The 22,683-nt window shown below is 42.0% G+C and overlaps 1 protein-coding gene across 10 annotated transcripts in view; it reads left to right on the forward strand.

Annotated features, from left to right (window-relative positions):
- The first annotated feature begins 5,697 nt into the window (after nt 1-5,697).
- PTBP3 (polypyrimidine tract binding protein 3) overlaps nt 5,698-22,683 on the forward strand; it is a 47,156-nt gene continuing 30,170 nt past the window's right edge. The window contains exons 1-4 of one of the 10 annotated variants that reach the window (XM_054186693.1): nt 7,777-7,882; nt 9,134-9,258; nt 10,477-10,541; nt 20,520-20,591. In XM_054186693.1, coding sequence (XP_054042668.1) covers nt 20,567-20,591 — 25 coding nt within the window. In that variant the 5' untranslated portion in view covers nt 7,777-7,882; nt 9,134-9,258; nt 10,477-10,541; nt 20,520-20,566. Of the gene's footprint in view, nt 5,825-6,025; nt 6,066-6,140; nt 6,205-7,066; nt 7,883-7,965; nt 9,259-10,476; nt 10,542-20,519; nt 20,592-22,683 lie in introns of those variants that run through there. The other 9 variants (XM_054186692.1, XM_054186695.1, XM_054186694.1 and 6 more) reach the window with 9 other exon arrangements.

Consider the following 22,683-nt stretch of genomic DNA (forward strand, 5'->3'; position numbering starts at 1 on the left):
ATTGTGCCTGTCTAATCATATTTATATGCTAAGTAGGCTAATTATTGTGCACCCAGGCCCTGATGCTATAATTGGATCTGTGCATACAGACCTCTGTTCTTGCTTGAAGTTCTACTTAATTAAATTATACCATATACCTCTTTAAAGTAAACAAGACCATCGTTCAATTTATATGTCCTTATAAAAGAAGCAACTGAAACACAGGACGTCCATTCAACCCAATCACTGGCACCTAATTTATAGACAGCACAATTCCACCAACTTCCCTAAAATTGCAAAAAACTTGAATTTGACAGGTATCAGGAAGAATGCAATTTAAAAAAGCTGCAAACAGGGAAAAAGGAACAGACACAAGCAAACAGGGAAGCAGGCAGAAAAGAAAAGAATGAGTAAAATAAGTGGACGAATTAAAAAACACAAACACTGCGCATCACAGGGAAAGTAGGAATTTAACTCCCAAAGCCAAAGCATTTAACTCCCAAAGCCAACTCCAGCTCTACGATTTAGGCCTAGAAGTGTTTTCCCTCGCATTATCTTTATCTCTCTCTCTCCCCTATGCTCTTTCCCTCCCAGGAAGGGGATGTTTAAATTTGTCTTCCTGTCTGTTGTTCCCTGCATATGTCAACAACCAGCTCGCAGGCGCTATCACAAAGGATTTATTTTCTTTTTCTATCATAACAATGTATCAAATTTTCTATTGGCTTTGTGAACTGCAGTTGGAAATTAATTAAAAAGCATTCTACAACAGCAGCATCGTCTAAATTATTGGTGGAACACACTTTTTTCTATTTTTAATGTATACAGACCAATTACAGGAGAACCCTCAGAGTATTTTTAAATTACATTGTATATTTAACTCGTAACAAGAAACATTTGTGCCAAGGGATGAACCTGTAAGGCATTTTTCACAATCTCTAAAGAAAGTATCTTTCAAAGGATTCCAAAATTATTGATTTTATATTTATATAAAAAAATCTATATAATTACTAGCATATATAATATATATATTCTAATACATTGAAAATATTGAATATATTAGTATATTTTCATATGTGTGAATGTATATTCTAATATTAGAATATATGTATTACCCTATATAATAGATATATATTCATATATATATATTCTACCTTCCTTTTCTCATCATAACTGATTCAAATATCAGTTTTTGAGTCTGGTATTATGAATAAAATGGATTTTTTCAAATGAATACTCACCAAAGCACTTCTAATCTTACCTCAGCTGTCAATATGCTGGATGGGGTTTTCTGATCATGGCGATTTGTCTTGCTCCTGTATTTCACAGGTAACAGAAAACCAAACTTTTAAACATTCCCATATTCTTAGTAAAATCTACTGTTTTCAGTAACTTACTCTTGGAAATTGACCAATTAAATCAAACAACACACTCATAACCTCATTTATTTCACAAGTGATGATAACCTTTAAACCAAAACTTGGTCTGAGGTGGAAACCACAAGAAACCACAATTTTCTCACAATTTCCACTTGAGACTGCAACTTTTCCCAGATTAGAGAACTCAGGCTGAATTTAAAGGATATATGAGGTTGTGCTATCAAACCACAAAAAAATGGAGGTACACAGGGGAAATAAAATTTCCCTCTCTACAACATGCTTGTCTTGCCTTCTGCCTTAACAGTCCCCAATGAGAAACACAGCACACAGACACACTTTTTGACTCGGATTAGGGGTCCAAGCTGGTTGACAAATTACCTAGTTTAAAAAAAAAGTATTATTTTAAGATCAGGTTAATTCCCCAATACAGGGTATGGGCCGGCCACGCTGGCAGCTGTGGCAGCAAAGACAGACGGGTATGCTACCATGCTTGGAGGGAAAACAAAAAGGATGAGAGACAACAGTGTCTTGCCACTATATACTTCATAACCTTCAGCTGAAAAAGCTTCATTCTATTTCTACATAACAGGACTCAACCTACAGCCTTCGATCAAATCCAGTCCCATATTTTGGTGTGTGTGTTCCTTGAACTCCAAGGCACTCATTTTCCTAGGCGGTCCTTGATGCAGGCAGGGATTGGGCCAAGTACTTGGTGAACTTGCTACTCACCAGCTTATTCTCAACTCTCACTTGCTCTCCCTATAGCAGGACTCAAAAGGTGTCCTGTCACATTCAATGCAAATACCCTCCTGCAGGCGATAGGTATCATCTGTCAGGAAGTGCTTGCAGTTCACTCACCAAATGTATTCTCATTACCTATAGGGAGAGAGGATTGGGAATTGTAATCATCAAAAGCCTGCGTGTCACACTAAGTCTTGCACTGAGTGATCTCCAGGAGATGCAAAAATACAACAAATCCCATTGTTTCCTGTAAAGGAGGCTGTCATGTACTGTGTTTGTGTTAGGCACTGAAAAAATACAAATGCAAGCCTTTTCCCACTTTGTGTGGGAATTCACATTATGAGGGCACCAACCTGCAAATGGCTTCTGAAAGCATACAGATCTGCCCCTTTTTTAATATTATCTTGTCTTCACTGCCTTTTAGCTTTTAGTTTCAGGTGATTTTGTGCATCAGTCAAATAAGCAACTGTCACAATCTGCCACACTTAAAATTAAGACACCTCTTGTACACATTAATCCTTGCTGTTCCAGGCCAGGTTTAGTAGAGAGACCAATGGGGCCTGCTTATACCTGCTGTCCCACTCTAACCCTCACACGTACACACTTCACATCATTATCACACTTGTAACTTCCACATCATGTGAAGCACTGACATCTCACACAGAATTCTCAACCCACTTGCACTGAAGCTGCCTCTTCTCCTATGTTCTTAGATGACTCATGTCAAGAGTGATAGAAGAAACCTCAGATACCCCATGTTTCTACACGTATTCTACAATACAAAAAGAGCTTTATCCCAAACGCTGTGGCAGGTCTCTATTTCCCACTGAAGTCAATCTAAGTCACAGGACTTGGATAATGCCAAGAATTGTCTTGTGACTCTCATCCATTTGATGGAGGCTACACACTTCTTTAACGCCATAGCCCAGAAAAGGAGTTAGTTCAGGGAAGTCCTTAAGGTCCACGCTACACAGGACATGAACTAGAGGAACATATTTCCTTCCAGTCTCATGACATGCAGATGCCTCATTTGGTCGCTGCCTGGTGTCTCCACAGTATGTCCCACCCCTTGGGCTCCTACCCCTAGGAAACAGGATGCAGAAGCAACTCATTTGACCCTGCACGCAGCCATCTCAGATACATGGAAATTACCAGACAAGACCATGTGTTACACAACAGTTTCCCACCCTGCTCCACAGGCCTCACACACACACTTTTCTATGCCTCTGCCCACTGTCCTACCTGTGGCCCAGTGACTTTACAGCCCCCATAACCAGCTCTAACATATCACAGAATCACAGAATGGTAGGAGTTGGAAGGGACCTTCTGAAATCACCTGGTCCAACCCCCCTGCCAGAGCAGGGTCACCTAGAGCAGGTTGCACAGGAACGCATCCAGATGGGTTTTGAATATCTCCAGAGAAGGAGACTCCACCACCTCTCTGGGCAGCCTGTGCCAGTGCTCTGCCACCCTCAAAGTAAAGAATTTTTTTCTCATGTTGAGATGGAATTTCCTGTATTCCAGCTTGTGCCTGTTGCCCCTTGTCCTGTCGCTGGGCATCACTGAAGAGTCAGCACAGTCCAGGAGGTTCCTCCAGTGTATTGATGATAACTTTTTGACACAGGTGGTGCAGGAGCCCATAAGAAGAGGAGCACTACTGGACCTAGTACTGACAAACACAGAGGGACTGGTGGAGGATGCTAAGGTTGGGGGCAGCCTTGGCTGTAGTGATCATGAGAAGATAGAGTTCAGGATCATGGGCAGTACTCACAAAACAACAAGAAGTAAAATCACAACCTTGGACTTCAGGAGGGCTAACTTTGACCTCTTCAAGAAACTGCTTGGAGAGATCCCATGGGCTAGGGCTCTGAAGGTAAGGGGGCTCAAGAGGTCTGGTTGGTATGCAAACACCACTTTCTCCAAGCTCAGGATCGGTGCATCCCCAAGAGAAAGAAATCGGGCAAGGGATGCAGGAGACCTGCATGGTTGATCAGGGAGCTTCTGAAAAAGCTCAAGTGGAAGAAGGAAGTTTACAGTAAGTGGAAGAAGGGACTGACCGCTTGGGAAGATTACAAGAATGCCGCCAGGGCGTGCGGGGATGAAACGAGGAAAGCCAAGGCCTCCTTGGAATTAAACCTGGCAAGGGATGTCAACCTCAACAGGAAGGGCTTCTTCAAGTATATTGGAGGCAAAAGGAAAACTAGAGAAATTGTGGGCCCACTGCTGAATGAGGCAGGAGCCATGGTGACGGAGGATGCGGAGAAGACAGAGTTACCGAATGCCTTCTTTGCTTTGGTCTTTACTGCTCGGCGCAGCTCTCAGGGGTCCCAGACTTTGGAGAAAGTGACAGGGCAAGTCTAGACAAAGGAAGACTCCCCTTTGGTTGAGGAGGATCAAGTGAGAGATCAATTAGGTCAATTAGATATCCACAAGTCCATGGGCCCTGATGGGATGTACCTGAGAGTGCTGAGGGAGCTGGCGGAAGTCATTGCTGGGCCGCTCTCTGTCATCTTTGAAAGGTCCTGGAGAACAGCTGAGGTGCCTGAGGACTGGAGGAAAGCCAATGTCACTCCAGTCTTCAAAAAGGGCAAGAAGGAGGGACCGGGGAACTACAGGCCGGTCAGCCTCACCTCCTTCCCTGGAAAGATGGTGGAACAGCTCGTTCTGGACATCATCTCAAGGCATGTGGAGGAAAAGAAAGCTATCAGAAGTACTCAACATGGATTCACCAAGGGGAAATCATGTCTGACTAATCTGCTAGCCTTCTATGATGGCATGACTGGATGGATAGATGAGGGGATGCTGGTGGATGTTGTCTACCTTGACTTCAGCAAGGTGTTTGACATGGTCTCCCACAGCATCCTCACAGGGAAGCTTAGGAAGTGTGGGTTGGATGAATGGACAGTGGGGTGGATAGAAAACTGGTTGAAAGACAGAGCTCAGAGGGTTGTGATTAGGGGCACAGAGTCTAGTTGGTGGTCAGTGACAAGTGTTGTTCCCCAGGGGTCAGTACTGGGCCCAGTCCTCCTCAATATATTCATCAATGACCTGGATGAGGGGACACAGTGCACCCTCAGCAAGTTTGCAGATGACACAAAGCTGGGAGGGGTGGCTGACACAGCAGAAGGCTGTGCTGCCATTCAGTGAGATCAGGACAGGCTGGAGAGTTGGGCAGAGATAAACCTTATGGAATTCAATAAGGGCAAGTGTAGGGTGCTGCACCTGGGGAGGAATAACCCCATGCACCAGGACAGGTTGGGGGCTGACCTGCTGGAGAGCACCTCTGTGGGATGAGACCTGTGGAAAGAGAACTGTGAGACTGTGCTGTCTCTGAGGCCAGCTCTGAGACTGCCTGCCACACAAGTCACGGGCTACCAGCCGGCCCACCCAGAATCCTCTTCCCCGCCACCGAAGGGCCTGTCTCCCCCTCTCCCCGAGCTCCCCCAGACCCAGCGCGGGGCAGGAGAGCACTGCGCCCCCCGGGGGACGGCGGGGACATGCCACCCCCCGAGGCTCCGCCGCCGCACCGCGCCTGCGCCCTGGCCGGCTCCCTCCACCGGGGCGCCGCGCCTCAGTGCGCCTGCGCCAGGGCTCGCGGCGGAGGGCGGTGGCCCGGGGGGGGGGGCCGGGGGCGGCGGCCCCGCCCGTGGCCTCTCCCTGTCACCCGCGCTCCGCACTGCCACCCACGACCCCGGCCCCGGCCGCGACTCCGGCCGGGCCATGGATGGGTTAGTACCGGAGCCGGGGCCGAGGCCGCACCGAGGGGCAGTCGGTGTTTCCCTGAGGGCTTCACCTGGTGCCGCCTGGGGCGGGACGGGGCGCGGCCTGCCGGGGTGGGGTGTGGGGGTGGGCCGGCCCGTCCCGGCTCCTTCTTTCTAGGAGCAGCGGGCTGCCGTGCCGGGGGTGGGGAGAGGGGTGCCGGGGGAGGTACCCCCCGTCCCCGGCGAAGGCAGCGGAGCGAGGGGAAAGGTGGGTGCCAGAGAGGGGCCGGGCTCGGGGTGGGGATAGTGCCGCCGGCTGCTCCGCCAGGTACTTGTGCAAGGAGGAAATCAGTAGCCGCCGCCGGCCTGGACCTGTGGGACCGATAGCTTTCGCGGGGAACTTTGTGGTAATCGGGGAGTGCGGGTTTCTCTTCGTTTTGCTTTCTCTTTCCTTCTTTTCCCAGCGGGGCCGGGGTGGCGGGAGGCGGCCGTCCGGCGCTGAGGTGGGCGCGGGGATGCGGGCGGGGATGCGGCGGGACCGGGGCTGCCCTCCTTCCCTCCCTCCCTCCCGTACCGGCGGCGGGACCGGGGCTGCCCTCCTTCCCTCCCTCCCTCCCGTACCGGCGGCGGGAGCGGGGCTGCTCTCCTTCCCTCCCTCCCTCCCTCCCGTACCGGCGGCGGGACCGGGGCTGCTCTCCTTCCCTCCCTCCCTCCCTCCCGTACCGGCGGCGGGACCGGGGCTGCTCTCCTTCCCTCCCTCCCTCCCTCCCTCCCGTACCGGCGGCGGGACCGGGGCTGCCCTCCCTCCCTCCCGTACCGGCGGCGGGACCGGGGCTGCCCTCCCTCCCTCCCTCCCTCCCTCCCGTACCGGCGGCGGGACCGGGGCTGCCCTCCCTCCCTCCCTCCCGTACCGGCGGCGGGACCGGGGCTGCCCTCCCTCCCTCCCTCCCGTACCGGCGGCGGGACCGGGGCTGCTCTCCTTCCCTCCCTCCCTCCCTCCCGTACCGGCGGCGGGACCGGGGCTGCCCTCTCTCCCTTCCTCCCTCCCGTACCGGCGGCGGGACCGGGGCTGCTCTCCTTCCCTCCCTCCCTCCCTCCCGTACCGGCGGCGGGACCGGGGCTGCTCTCCTTCCCTCCCTCCCTCCCGTACCGGCGGCGGGACCGGGGCTGCCCTCCTTCCCTCTCTCCCTTCCTCCCTCCCGTACCGGCGGCGGGACCGGGGCTGCCCTCTCTCCCTTCCTCCCTCCCGTACCGGCGGCGGGGCTGCCCTCCCTCCCGTACCGGCGGCGGGGCCGGGGCCTCCCTCCTTCCCCCCGGTACGTCCGGGGGGCTCCGGACCAAGCTGCCGCCCGCTGCTGGGATGATACTTGTTGGACGGTCTTTAATCCCATCATAGAGTTACCACTTTTTTTTAAACGTGTTTAAGAGCCCTGCTTCCTTAACGGTAAGTGAGCGTCGCGGCAGGTTTTTGAAGGTGGCAGTTTCATGTGGTAACTTAAGTTTTGTACCTCAAGTCTGGCGGCTGGTTTTCTGCAGCAGGGGAAAAAAAACCAACCCAACTGTAGGGGTGCTGCTGTCTGCCGTGTCGCTGGTGCCCGGTAGAAGTGCATATGTGAAAATGAACTGATTGACATCTATTCCGCAACGTTAATCAATAATCTGAATGATCATTCGTGTAGTCCTAAATGCATTTTTATAGACCACACCGAAGGCCTTAAGTACGGCAGTAAGTCGTTACAGTGATAAAGTTCATACAGTACACAGTCAGTTTATACAGTATGGGCTCCTCAGAAGATAAAATTATTACTGTCTAGTCTGAAGCACTGTGCTCCCATCGCTGGGGTAGCGTGAGGAAAACTGACTTCTGTCACAAGTCTTGATAAAGTTTCTTAACTTGAAGCTAAGTAATAAAGTTAAGTTCATTATGCATACTGCCAACTTCGCTTACTACTTTTTAAGTGCATGTGATTGCTGGTATTTTTTCTTTAGCCTATCAGTATTTCAAAATCCAAAGCCTGGGAAGTTTGACCATGGTGGGAAATTCAACTGTCCCAGGAACTGTGGACAGTTGAATGAATGCCTAAGGTCAGTAAAGTACTTTACTGTTTCTTTTATTTTTTTCATCATAACAGTATGCACACATGAAAATGGAAACAATCGCTAAAGACAGTGCTTCTAAATTCATGCAAAGACATAGATATTATTAACTTAGAGTGCTTCCTATACCTTGGTGACCTGTAAAATCTTAGCTGTTCTTCAAATTGAGGAATTCTGAACCAGAAGTTAGGAAGACTTTTTTTTCTTCTTGTTCTTTTTGCTGACTCAAAGCAGTGCAGCCCAAACTTTCCTGACATCTTTTAACGCTGTTGCAGTGGAAGCCTTGACAGGGATGGAGGTTGATGAGAACACTCTTATATAAGTGCTAATTAATCAAACAAACAATATTAGGAAGTATCTTTTTGGAGAACCTCAATCAAAAATGTAGTGACTAATTTTGCTATGATCAGCATTTTCTCACATTTGCTTTGAAACCACTTTTTGGAAAATTTCAAAAGAAAATTAAGAAAGTTCTCACTGGAGTGAGAGTCTGCTCTTTTTTAATCTGTTAAATGTGCTTATGAGCTTGTGGAATTGCTGTCTAAGCTGAGTGTATGGTTCCTATGGTCTCCCTATTCTCTTTAAACTAGTCTAATGAGTTTGTTTTGTAAAGCGTTTTTTTAATTTTCATAAAGGTTTTGTCATTTTAATTGAGAGAGGAGGGAAAAAGGCGCATGCATTGGTTGATGTACTGCCCTGAAATGCTAATATTAAAAATGACTTAAGGTTGACAAGTCTGTTTTGAGTAGAAATAGTATAAGGAAAATTTTTGTAGTTCTTAAACTGTACAAATCTAACATCACAAAGTAGAATCTTCCTAAGAAACTTGCTTGTCAGAGAGTAAGGCAAAGACTGAGGGTACATTAAAGGTGAATAAATTGACTGTTTTTAATGAAATTTTCCTAAGTAGAGCTTTTTAGGTGTTTCAGTAATGGTACAGGTGGTTGATGATAACTGCAAGTTTGAGTATGCTCTGAGTTGTTAGATGCTGAATGTGACTCTTCAGGAAGACCTGTTTTTTGGGGGGTGGTTTGGAGGTGTTCTTTTTTTTGTTAGAGGATGCTAAGTACCTTCTGAGAATTGGACTCAATTGGAGGATCTCCAAACTGTTAGTTGAAAATGCAGGCTATTAATACTGTGATTGGTTAAAACTGCCCTAGCGTAATGAATTTAAAGTAAAATAAGTTAAAACTTTTCATAAACTGGCTTGTAACTTTGTTGTTGTTAAATGCTCTTCAGAATAGGAAGAGGAAAAGAAGTAAAACTACACTTCACTGTCACTAATATGGAAATTAAATACAGGGGTTCATTTATTTCTATGGAATACTGCGGCTAATTTAGATCCAAAATTTGTATTTATGAGGGTAAGTATTTGGAGCAGAAAGATTCTCTAGAAAGCTGTAAAAATTTCCCTGGTTTGTGGCAAAGAAATTGGCTTTTAATATTTAAGATTATTGCATTTGAAGGAAAATTTGATTCAAGTTAGACTGATTAGTTCATACCATTACTAATTCCTTGAATTTATAGGGTTTTTTTGTTGACTATTGAAGGCAGTCCAGGTATGTATATAGATGTATATTTTCCTTCAACTGAGGTTAGTGGCTTCCTTGTGGGTTAGTAAGAGGAAAAAATCAGGAGCAACAGTAAACATAGCAACTGAATCTGTATTTGCAAGTTAAATTCAGCTAGTCCAGTACCAGATTAAATCTTCAGGTTTAGCAAGGCTTTTGAATTCTGGCAGATGATGTTCAAGCTCTTAAAGAGGCATCAACCACTTGCATGTTATTATCCTTATGTTTCTGACTTTTTTGGATTTATATTCTGCATAGAGTAGAATTACATAGCTCACTTTTTCCTGTAGTTCCTTCATAAATACCTGTTTCTAACCCACTTTAAATTATGTACTTGTGAAAAATATCTAATGTAAGCTTAGTATGAATGAAGGTATTCCTCTTTATGAGCTTGCTGTTCACTGAACAAACTTGTTTACTATTAATACCTGATATAATCAGAAATGGGAATCATCTGTCACAATCAGAAACATGAAAATAGCAAAATATAAATCAATCTTATAGTTTCCTTACCAGTGGTTAAAGTACTATTTATTTGATTTGGTCTATAGTCAAGAAAATTTATCTGCTTAGGTACCCTGTGGGGGGAGATAAGCAGTTAAATATGCTGGGTCCTACCAGGGAGAATTTATCAAGTTTTCTGCTGAACTAATCCTGCGCTAGCTGAAGCACCTCTGGAGGTATTAAGTGATAAGCACAAGTATGTTCAGGCTGACTTTCTTTTAAAGGATATCCTGATTAAACATAATACTGTGTCAAAACGTGAGGATGAGAGTTAGTTATGTAATAAAAGTATGCCTACAGCCGCTGTTTCAAGGTACAGTTCTTAATTTTTTTCTTCTGCATTCATTAACCGTTGCATGGAATTGCACTCTTCCTTTTGGTTTTTCTGCTCTTGACCATCGTATATCTTTTGTACTTTTAATTTCATTTTGTGCTGCATAGTCTTCATGAGAGACTTTTTTTTTTCTTTTTCATTACAGCATGTGATAATAGAACCTATCTTTTCAGGTCTGTGGATGAGACTTTTACATTGGAGTACGAAGCAGCGTTTTTGACTCTGTGTTGCAGAGTGGGTAGGTAAAAAGGAAAAAGTACTTTGACTGTTCCTGTTGGTACCACTCTTCCCTGCTCTTGCTGTTTTCCTGTTAGCTAAAGTTGTTCAAACTAAGGACTGTTGCCATAAGTGCAGCACCATCATTAGCAGCACGTTTCTGCACCTCACTTGTGGTGTAGTAATTGTCATGTGTGAACTGCATATTAAGTTATTCTGGTGCCATGCTGCCTTGCAGTTGTTAGTCACTTCAGGGGGAGCCATGAAGACACAAGGGTGGGGAATGACACAACTGCCTTGGCTCACTGCAGCCTTAGATCAGCTTAAACTGACCAGGAAACCGTACCCTAAATTTCCTGTGAAAGCCAATAGAGTGAATGGTCATATGATTCAATAATCTATGCATCATCTTTGCAATTAACTTTCTTAACAGCACTGTACTACAAGTAATTTAACTTGCTGCCATTCTTATTTGTTAAAAGACATGGTGTGTTACAGTGGCATTTAAAGTCAAGGAGCAGATAGATCATTCTTTCTCAATAGTGAATACCAGAAGCAAAGGAATCAAAATAATGTTTGCATACTTACATTCTGTGCAAGTGTGCATACTTCGCACAGGTGTGTGGTGGGGTCAGTACTCCCTACTAGGATATTAGCATTTAAACAAAACATTACTATCTCTTGGGTGGTCGGTTGCATTAATTGTGGGAATAATGATGGTCCAAAACCAGTTCAGGTATAGGCAGAAATAAAATCTTACCATGTCTTCTGGTTTGCGATCAGACTTCGTGGAGAAATCATGGACTGGTAACCCTTCTTGTCTTTAGGTGGCATGGTAGCTACATGTGCAATGGCACATGAGAAGGAAATGAAATAACTTCAATTTGTTATGTCACTGCAGATCCGTTCTATTACACCTTGCAGAGATTTGTTTAGGAGTATCGCTCCACCTTTTGATTCTTGCTTACTAGATAATTCCTAGACTGCAACATTTTGGAAAAGGCCATAGACTTTTTTAAAGGGAGGATTCAAAGCAAGTTTTTGGACTTTTCCAGGGTGACGACATACTTCAAGGGCTGCATTTGAGTGTGGAAACTACTCTATAACCCTTCATGAGATACAGACTCCCATATCTTAAAGGTGTTTTCCAACCTAAATGATTCTATGTTTCTATATGCCTTCAGTCTTTTAACTGTATCATTTTCTAGGGCTAGAAACACTTACAATACTGTTCAGCAGTCAGTATCAAATGCATGTTGCCACAGTGACCCAGAGACCACTGCAAATTAAATGAGTATAGCATCTGAGTATTTTACTGACTTGTAATATTGCCAGGTGACTTGCCTTAATTTGTAAATTACATATAATCCCTCTTGGTTTTGTTAGGCCTTCTTTTCCTATCTAGCTTTGCTGGGCTTGATTAGGATTTGCTTTCCAGTTCCATTTCTGTGGGTTCTTGGTTGTTCATTTTCTCATTTTACTACCGACTATAATGCATTCTTTTTCTTACTCTTTTTTCCTTTGTTAGTTCACCTGTTTCTATTTTCTAGTCTCTAATTTATCTTTCTTGCTTTATGTATATAGACAACCTATTTGTTCTAATCTTGTGTTACCAGGAAAATTACTCTAGCTTCACATCTGTTCCCTCCCCCTTGTTTCAGTTACCTGTCCTTTCCCAAAACACAGGCAGTTTGAAATGAATAATAACTTTTTTGCAAAGTTATTCAGTGCACAGTATAAGTCCGTGGGTGTGGTGGAAGCTGTACTGCAGAACTTAGTTTCTGTGGAGGAAACTTCTCAAACATAGGTGATCTGTTCATTTTTCATTTGGTTTCTGTCAGTGCTAGCAAACTTTCTGTATAATAAAACTTGGTAGATGTATAGAAAAGCTTGCTCTCCTTATAAAACTGGTCAGTTTCAGATGAGTACAAACTTCAGACATCCACAGTCTCTTTGAGTTGTTTGCATTTTTTAATCTATAAATTATTTTTTTCCCCTTGGTCATTTTCCTCCAGACAACCAAGTATTTACAGGGATGGGGTACCAAAGTGTAAGTGAAGGTATGGGTGGCAAAGCTACATATATGGTCCAGTCTTACAGGTCAACTTAATGCATGAGCTAAAGTAGTATTTAAAGGAATGGTCAATGTGTATAGGTATCACTTCCTGAAAAACAAAATAAATTAGTGTGTATAATTCTATGCAGTTTTAGTTTTATGTTTTTTACAGATTAAAAGCAGCTATTTCTTCCTTCAGAAACTGCGTTGTCTTAATTTTCATGAGTTTGGAAGTGTTACATAAGTTTGTCACTGAAGATGACCATGTTTATATATGATTTCCTTTTATTCTCTACAACCCTGCTTTATCCACTAACACACTATTTTCAATTTATTGAAATAGAGTTTATGTATGTACAATGCCTTTGTTTTCTGAAATAGAAAAAAAAGGTATGGAAGTAAAATTAAGTGCTTTAAAAGTGTAAAAGTAACTTAAAAATAACTTTTCATTGCTAAGTCTTTTCTGCAGGATCCCATAACATACTTTCTGTATGGAAATTGGCTTGCTAATAGCACTGCTGATGGCAATTTTGGTCTTATCATCGTGTAAAATAAGTCTCCGTGTATGTGTGTATATTTATATGTATATACACTAATGGGACTAACATGTAAATGCAAAGACCATACAGTATATGCTGTGGTCCCCTGTTGTCTCTGCTCTCTGTTGCTTGTTTTTGCTGTGTCACGGTTGCTCTCTGTAGGGCTGAGGACTGGACAGTAATAACATGCATACCATCTTTGATGTAGAATCATCAAGGAACAAGATTATGATTCATTGGTCATTTCTTATTTTTGTGAATTTTATTTTTGATCCGTAGGGTTAATCTGTTTTTTGTACAAAATTGACATTTTTAGTGGATGCTTGTGACAAGCGTAGCCTAGTGTGTGTGAACAGTGCTCTCTTGGAGGAGGTCTTTATCATGGTACTAGTTGCTGTTTCAGTGTGTACCTTAAACGATAGGGAGAGAGACTCATAACATGACAAGAAAAAAGCCAGGTCTTGGAGTTCTCAAAACATGCAATTCAAACACAGATTAAAACTGTGTTCTAGATCACTGAGTGTTAACTTCTTGATGTTTAAACAAAGGAGTCTAATTTAAAACTCGCAAAGACTGCCCAAAGGTGGTAATTCATTTAGCTACCAGTGTTTTATAAAACACAGACAATATTAACAGGATGAATGGATTTAAATATTAATAAAATTCAGGACTTGTATTTGCTTCATAGGTTTTTCTTCTCAGAATCATGTTTCTCCCATAGTTGGTTGTATGTTTGTGAGCAGAAGGGCAGGGTTAAAAATAAAGAAGTCGTGCTTAACAGTAAAATGATTTTAGTATTACTGTTAAATCACTTCACAGTATGCTTTGATCACAGAAAATTATTATTTCGCCAACTAACTTGTGTGTTCTCTTCAGAGTTGGAAGAAATGAAGACCATTAGAGGATGTATTATTGTGAAGTAAAACTGAAGGGAAAAGTTCATTTTGTGTGACTGGTGATATTAGGAGAAGGAAGAGTTTGTCCATATATACTGAAAAGATGGAGCATTCATTTAAACAAAAGATATAGGCATTCTGGATACAGGGGAGAATGTAAACAAAAATAGGGGTATGTTAATGCTGGGCTGTCTCCTGTGTCTCCAGACAGTCTGAGATTATGACTCATTTATATAATTAATATATTAATACTGAGCTTTAATCTAAAGGATGATTCTTACAGTGGCTAGTTTACTACTAATTGCTCCAGCAGGTGAAGCAGAGTTGGGCTGAGGAACAGAGACAGACCATTTGCATGAGAAAGTGTCATGCAGTGAAAAACTGATAAGGAACACTGCTAAGGAAGCGGGGAGGAAAAAACCATAGATGAGACAAAAAGGACAAGAACTGTGGGTATTGTAGGTGTGACCATGTTTTTATTGCATACAACAAGTCTCTCCTAGAAAATATTAAGCAGTAATTGAAAATTCAGCTTGTCAACAGAAGTATTATACTCTATTGTTGATCTTGATGCAAATGTTTCACCTATTAGGACAAGAGCTTATTCAAGTAATACTTAGTTTATGTGATGCAGGCTTTTACTGCTTTCCAACCACTTGACTTCAAGTGTGCAGTTCTTAGAGCTTTTAGTCCTAGAGTTATGTGATTGTTTGAGAACATGTATCTTCCTTTTAAAAAATAAAAAAAAAACTCCTAGCTTTCATTGTTGTAGAGAAAAGCTTCAAATGCGAAGCTGAAATTTAAATACTCAAAAGGCAGACAATCCAAAACATGTTTCTTTAGAGTGTCATGGTTGAGAGTGGGCATTTTTTTTTTTTGAGACAACTTGTAAGGCTCTGAAAATTTGTAAGTTGGAAAAAGCAGTTTTATGCTTTTAAGTTGAATGATTGATCAGTTGAGGCACAAATCTTTTCGGTAGCTTCCTGTGAATCCATGGTGGTTCTTTTGCTTTATACTAAGTGGAGGTATTTCATACTTTAAGAATGAAAATGCATGTTTTATGTTCATTTAAAAACTTAACTTGTCACACCAATTTTACAGCTCTTGATAATCATATACTGAAGGTTGCTTTTGTTGATGGTAGTTTATTTTACTACTTTGCTCTCCTTGCTCCACTGCAACCTCTTCCAGTGACCCAATTTAGTTGAGCAGTCTAGACATCATGTTAGAGGAAAGAACCTAGAAGAGGAGAGAAGCCTCTGTGCTAGTGAATCTTTAGAAAGGCGTGATTGATATAAGTAGCCTGTAATTTCTTTCATAAACTAATTATTTACTTTCTGGCATCTTCAAATTGCAATTGATGGGATGCACACAATTTCAAGAAGAAAATATTATTTCCTTAGGTTCTTGCCCTGTATCTAGCATAAATACAAAGTATGTAATATTACAGTGTTCTCACCTGTGGAGTCTGGTCATGAGGTCTGTTTTGGATTTTCTGCATCAAACTGCAGATTTGATACACTGGGTAATGGTGTCTCTTATTTTAAATTCTGAAGCAGTCAGTCTTAAATGTCACAGCTGGAAGTATAAACATGTCTGTGCATCCAGATGTAGACTTAACATTACTGATTTTTTTTTTATCTTTAGTAATAAGAGAAATGTAGTCATAAAAGTCTGTGAAGTGTCAGGTTATTGTTCGGCTTAAGTGAAAAGCAAACTGTTAGACTGATACCTACATTTGGCTCATGCCAACTTCCACTGTGAACTCCTGTGATACAGTAGATTGTAATCCGGTTCTATACCATGTCCTCATTAGAGTGTAAACTTCAATGTGGAAATCGTGTAATTTGCAATTTTCACTTCTCTTGCTCACTCTCACATTTAGTAGTGCAAACTTAGTCAAGCAATAGTTGGACCTTACATTTTACTATGCTTGTTCACAGCCTGTAGTATGTTTAGGGGCAGGCAAATGTCTTTGATATTGGTGATGCTCATTTAAGAGTTTTCCTAGTGTACAAACCAGAAACATTTTGGGTTTACTGCAATAATAAAGGTGGTGTTCTCTCTAAACAGGAATGCACTGCAATACATTTCAGAAAATAACTTTTAAAGAAGTGATGTTTTAGTTGCTTTAGGTATGAATAGGCTATGTTAGTACACTGGAAAGGAAACAACAGGAACATGCAAGATAAAAGTTACTAAACCTTCAGATTAATTCTTTTCAAATGAATCTATTCAGTTTTATTGAAAGCCAAATTAAATTAGTGTGCAAAGTGTTGTGTAAATAAGAAGTATGGAAAAGGCTTTTGGTAATATATCTGTCCTTCCTGGAGTCTTGTGCAAATTATTAAATTCTCCAAAGTCACGTTTACTAATAAATTATTCTTAAAACGGAAATACTGAAGTGCACGGAATACACTTGTTTTATTATATAAATGCAACCTGTTGGGGAGGGGAGAACAACCTGTATGGTTAAGGTATATTCTCTGGTTGGAGTCCAAATGCTAATGCTTTATTCTACCTCCTTGCTCTCCCCACTGTCATGTGGCTGGGAGCGCTTGTAATCTTAACCATGGCTGTTACAGTCTTGTGTATAAAGATCTGGAAGCTGTTGCAGAAGGTGTTAAATTAAGATGTGAGTAACTTCCTACTACTTACTGCCAGATGAATGTGTGCTCCTGAGGTGTTGAGTAGTGGTGGAATGTGCCTTGGCCTACTGAGCAGACATCCCAGAAGTAATTAGGGTGATGTTGCAGGCCCATAAGTCTGACCTTCTGGTACACAGTGCTCCTTTCAGCAAGAAAGGGGGACGTAGCGAAAAGCACTTTTCTGTAATGTTCTGTAGAACGCCACACTTTGTAGTGTTCTTTGCATTAATAACCACTCTTTCACAGAGGGAGTAATTAAAACAGTTATTGCACGCTAATTAATGCATTTAGTCTGTCCTGACCTAAACCGTGATACCATAGAACTCTGAAATCTGTGTTTTATGAAATGTTTTGTGAAGCTCCATTACCAGTTTGCTCTGAGCCCATGTGATACCATCTGCCTCTTTAAAATTCTGTTCTTGGTAAATATTTTGAAGATTGTGTTGGTATTCTGGGGAGGCAAGAGGTGTGGTTTTCCTACATATCATACAGTGAAAAACAACTTCGCATTTGTTAAAATGATCACTTAAAATTATTGCAGGCTTGAAATTACATTTTATGAAAATAATGAGATAAATATGCATGTATTGTGTGAGTAGACAAAACCTTGTCTGTAAACATTTTTTGACCTTGTGTGTATTCCTGCATCTTCTAGTCCTGCAATCTGTTTCACAAGGTCAAAACTAATAAGGAATGCCTAAGGAATGCATGTCCCAGAATTATAAAAGTCTGTTACTTGGAGCTTGGCTCATACATTAATATAAGCTTTTTCCATAGACTAACTTCCGTAAGGTTTGTGAAGGCAGTCTAGAAGTCTGTGAATTCTGCAGTGAATTCTGCTCTAAGCACATGTTATTTGATTATTTGTATTAGTCTCCTCCTAAAGGGAAAGTGTGATTGACATTCAAAATGGATGTTTTAAAATGTCTAGTTTAAATCATCATTTTTTTTTTCCTGTCCACAGATAAATTGTTTTAAAGACAAATGTCATTTATATTTCTTCCTTGACTTAGGTGTTAATTTTCGTTGTGTGGTATAAGTCATTACTGTGAATGATACACTATATTAACACATTTACTTAAGTGTTTAACATGTTGTTCATATCTCTAATATTTATTCTTGCTTTCAGATGTGTATCATGTGGCTTTTTCTCCTTCAGTTAACTTGTGTTTGTGTGCATGTATGTTTCTGTGGTTCTGGAAGAATATTTTGAGAAAATATTATCACATACTTTTTCTTCTTAGTTCTACCTGGGCATCACCTGTTAGAAGTGTTAGGTTTTTTTGGACTGACATAATATGTGCATTCTCATATTTTCAGTTTACATAGGAACTAGAATGCTAAGAAAGTGACCAAATACTTTAATTCTTAAATACTTCTTATTTAAACAGAGCAACCTTCAAATCTGTTGAATGTACATGAACCAAACTGAGTTAGCATTAGGAGATCTCTTTTCAACAACAATTTGGTCTTGATTTTTGATTGCTTCTTTTGATAGAGACCAGTCCAGTTCTGGGATTACTCACAAGCTTTGCCTGAAGTGACATATAAATGCATAAAAAGTAGGTGAAGCATGGAAAGAGTATAGGCACATTGGAAGTTGAGCCTTCTTAGGAAAATATTTTAACAAGTAGCCAAATTGTATGGTGAAGACATACGCAAACTGTCTCTAGAATAGAGAGAAAACACACAGTATTATAGTTATACAAAAAAATATTCGTACTTAATTCAGATAATGATTGAGTAGCTCTCAATTTAAGAAGTACTTTTTGTTACTGGGCCCTTGCATATTCCTAGACAAAGGCTTGTGGTGAGTCCAGCAGACAAAACGACTCCTGCCTTCTTCCTAACCTTGCTGCTTAATGAAAACTCATGGTATTTATATCTGGCATATGTGTAGCTGCGTTTTTATTTTAGGGAGAAGGGAAGAATAAAATTCTTAGCATATGTGGAAAGTGGAGAAAGAATGTTCAGGTCACTCTTACATTTTCACTTTTTCTTTTAATGTAGATGGTGAGTTACTGTTAATAGTAGAAAAATTGTTCAGTTAAATATAACTTGAGTTCTTTCAATAACAAGTATCTGGGTTTCTGGTTTCTGCTACTATTGTGAGGGGTAAACATGAGTATTAAGTGGCAATAATGAAACTCACTACACAGAAAATGTTGAAAGTGCTTAAAACCTGACTTCAGGGCTTTAATTGCCAGAGCTACATTTTTTTCCCCCCTCTCTATGTATAAAATTAGACGACTTGTTGTTTTGAGTTTGATGCTTATAACTTGATTTTTAGTCAAAGTCTGGAGATCTGTGCCTCACATGTGTTGCATCCCAAAGAGAGGGAGTTGGTTTAGCATTAGAATTGTACTTCAGAACTTTCATATAATGGGTGTGTTTTATATTTTTAGAGCATCTATTAAGCTGTGGGAAGGGAGATGGTGACCTGCTTTGACAGGTAGCTATGGATGCAGAAATTGCTGTTGTGGATGTTTGCCATTATTGATGACCTGAAAACGTGTAAGAACTGGATTCTTCTTTGCCTCCTTGCACCTTTAAGATGTCTCCTTAGTTTCAAATGCTTTAAAGTTATCAGTTTGTCACTATAGCTTGTAGTTTCTCTGACTTTTTGAATGGAGGGGAGTGGTTATTAAAGCATGTGAGATACAATTGGTAATTCTTGTATTAATAAGATATGACCTCGGACATAGAGTAGAATTGGTGGCAATTAAAAAGAATTAGAATTCGAATTTCTTTAGAATGTTTTCTATATTTTTTTATTTTTTTAATGTAAAAATAATTTCTCGTAGTGTTTACCACAATTAAATGTTGCATTTAAACATACTGTTAAGATGTAGTGTCATGGCTAACAGTAATGTCTGTACTCCTGCCAGAAAGGAATGAGCACAGTCATGTTTTCTTCCATCCCACACTAACACCTGTGCTGTTTCACAAGCAGCTAAATTTTGCTGAAAAAATCCTTCTGTTGCCAATGACCATCCCAACACTGGGGAAGCAGCAGGAACACATGGTTAATTGCAAGCATGAAAAGAACAAAACTGCCCATTTAAGCACAGACAGCTTAAAGGATATAAGCCAATATGATGGCGTGCTGCTGCCAAAGGGGTGCTTTCTTAGTCCTGTCTCCTCTTCATGTATTCCTACCCCTTTCTTCAGACTGGATCCTGGCACTTTTCAACCCCTCTTTCAGCTGATAAACTAACCATAACTTACCTAACTCAGCATGGAGTGCTGGCAGTTTGGAGGATTGAGTTCTCTCATGGAAAATCTCTTGGGCAGCAGTGCTGGTGCAAGATAAACAGCCGATGACCACGAGCAGGTGGGAATAGTGGGGCAAGGGCAATGACAGTGGTGAGGAGCTGTTTAGATCAGCTTATTCCATCTTGTAGAACCACTCGCTTAGTCTCAACTTTTTCATGAAAATGCTTTATGGAAGAGTGTGGTGAAAGTTTCAGGAACCTTAACTGTCTTTCAGAGGTGTTGTGGTACCTTGTTCCTTGTTGTCATTTTCAAGCTGATGCTTGGCTGGCATATTAGAGCAGTCGTACAAAGTGGCAGCTAGAGACTGATTTTTTTTTTTTTTTTTTATAACAACCTGTAGTGCTTAGACTCTTCTCTGTTAGTAATTGGAGCCTCAGATCATCAGTATCCTTAAAGCAGAGACAGAATGAAAAGTGGCGTGGTTGGCAATTTTTTTCCTGAAAAATAAGTTCACGGCAATAGTAGATAATGTGTATAAAAAGGGGCTGTTCTTGGGAAGAAAAAATTACAGGAGCTGTTGTGCTTTTATATCAAGCTCTTTCTCTCTAACAGATTTTACTAGTAATCTTGTCTTTTATTTTTTAGCGTGGACCTGACAACCGTCTTCTGGTGTCAGTAACAGACCTTTTACCATGAGTGATACTACTCCAGTTACAGGTATACGTAAAAAAAAGATTTTTATCACAGTTCTTCTTCAACAGTGTGTTTTTTCTCTGTAAAGGTATTTTTTAGTTCTTTATTGTCACCATTAGCCTTACTAAGCCTAAACCGTAATCTGACTCCAACGGTAGAGCCACTCGAGTCTATCCAATTCAATGATAGTATTGAGGACCTCCAAAACTGACTGGTTGAAATGGGCAAAAAATATCTCTTTTCTATAACCATGACCAAGCGAGTGGCCTTCTGTACGGAATCTCAAGTGCCTACTCAATTTTCCTGTAGTTGTGCATTTGAAAGGAATTTGTTTTGAAGTATTTCACATCTGTCAGGATTACAGAGACAGAGGATGAATATCACAGAATGACAGAACGATAGGGGTTGGAAGTGACATCTGGAGATCGTGTAGTCCAATCTCCCTGCCAGAGCAGGGTCACCCAGAGCAGGTTGCATGGGAACGCATCCAGGCGGGTTTGAATGTCTCCAGAGACAGAGACTCCACCACCTCTCTGGGCAGCCTGTGCCAGGGCTCTGCCACCCTCAAAGGAAAGAAGTTCCTCCTCATGCTTAGATGGAACTTCCTATGCTCAAGTTTGTGCCCATTACCTCTTGTCCTGTCCCCGGGCACCACTGAAAAGAGCCTGGCCCCATCCTCCTGACACCCACCCTTTAAGTATTTATAAATGTTTATAAGATCCACCCCTCAGCTGTCTTTTTTCCAGATTGAAGAGACCCAAATCCCTCAGCCTTTCTTCCTAAGAGAGGTGTTCCAGTCCCCGAATCATCTTGGTAGCCCTTTGCTGCACCCTCTCCAGCAGTTCCCTGTCCCCTTTGAACCGGGGAGCCCAGAACTGGACACAGTACTCCAGATGTGGCCTCACCAAGGCAGAGTAGAGGGGGAGGATGACCTCCCTTGACCTGCTGGCCACACTCTTCTTGATGCACCCCAGGATGCCATTGGCCTTCTTGGCCACGAGGGCACATTGCTGGCTCATGGTCATCCCGTTGTCCACCATGACTCCCAAGTCTCTTTCCACAGGAGCTGCTCTCCAGCAGGTCAGCCCCCAACCTGTCCTGGTGCATGGGGTTATTACTCCTCAGGTGCAGCACCCCACACTTGCCCATATTGAATTTCATAAGGTTTCTCTCTGCCCAATTCTCCAGCCTGTCCAGGTCTCTTTGTGTGGTGGCACAGCCTTCCGGTGTGTCAGCCACCCCACCCAGCTTGGTGTCATCAGCAAACTTGCTGAGGGCACACTCTGTCCCCTCATCCAGGTCATTGATGAATATATTGAAGAGGACTGGACCCAGTACTGACCCCTGGGGAACACCCACCACTTGTTACTGACCTCCAACTAGACTCCTGTACCAGTCTCAGCTTGGTGGAATATAGGGCATATTGTGTGGATTTGTGATAGTTAAGCTGATTCTCTTGGGTGTTCTTATTCCTGCTTTCCACTCTACTTCCAGGACTTCTTGACCAGCAGCACAGACAGTCCCGTGACTTGTTTTCAGATATTTTCCTGCCAGTTCTTATCCGCAGACAATCTTTCCATGGGTTGAGATGAATGGTAGTGTTATTGCAAGGGAAGAAGTAGGAAAAATGATAATTTTTTTTTTCTTGGACAGATGTTTTCTTGATCTGGTTTACTACGTATCTGCACAGATTGTTCTTCACCAGAGTGGTTTTTTTTGGGAGATGGTAGGAAATTGGATAGATATATGCAGGGTAAGGAAACCGGGTCTATTTAAGCAATGTGATGGGTCAGTGTGAAGCCACCACCATGTGTTTCTTCTGTTAAACTATCATCCAAAGAAATTTATGCTCTGTCCTACTCCATGTGTTGAGAAACATGCAGAAAATGTATTTGGTTACCTGTAGTTTTAGATCAGACAAAAAGTTGAAAGTGAGACAAAGCTGGGAGTGCTTCCTTTAAAGGTACTTCCAGCTTAGGTGGGCTTGACATATTAACGTCCCATGGGTACATAACTTAACTTTAAGTAACATAAATTAAGTAACTTGTGAAATAGACAGTTGCCTGTCAGCAGTGGTTTTCAAATAGTTGATTTTATAATGGGGCAAGAGACATAG

This window comes from Rissa tridactyla, chromosome Z, assembly GCF_028500815.1.
Source record: "Rissa tridactyla isolate bRisTri1 chromosome Z, bRisTri1.patW.cur.20221130, whole genome shotgun sequence".
Classification (NCBI taxonomy): domain Eukaryota; kingdom Metazoa; phylum Chordata; class Aves; order Charadriiformes; family Laridae; genus Rissa; species Rissa tridactyla.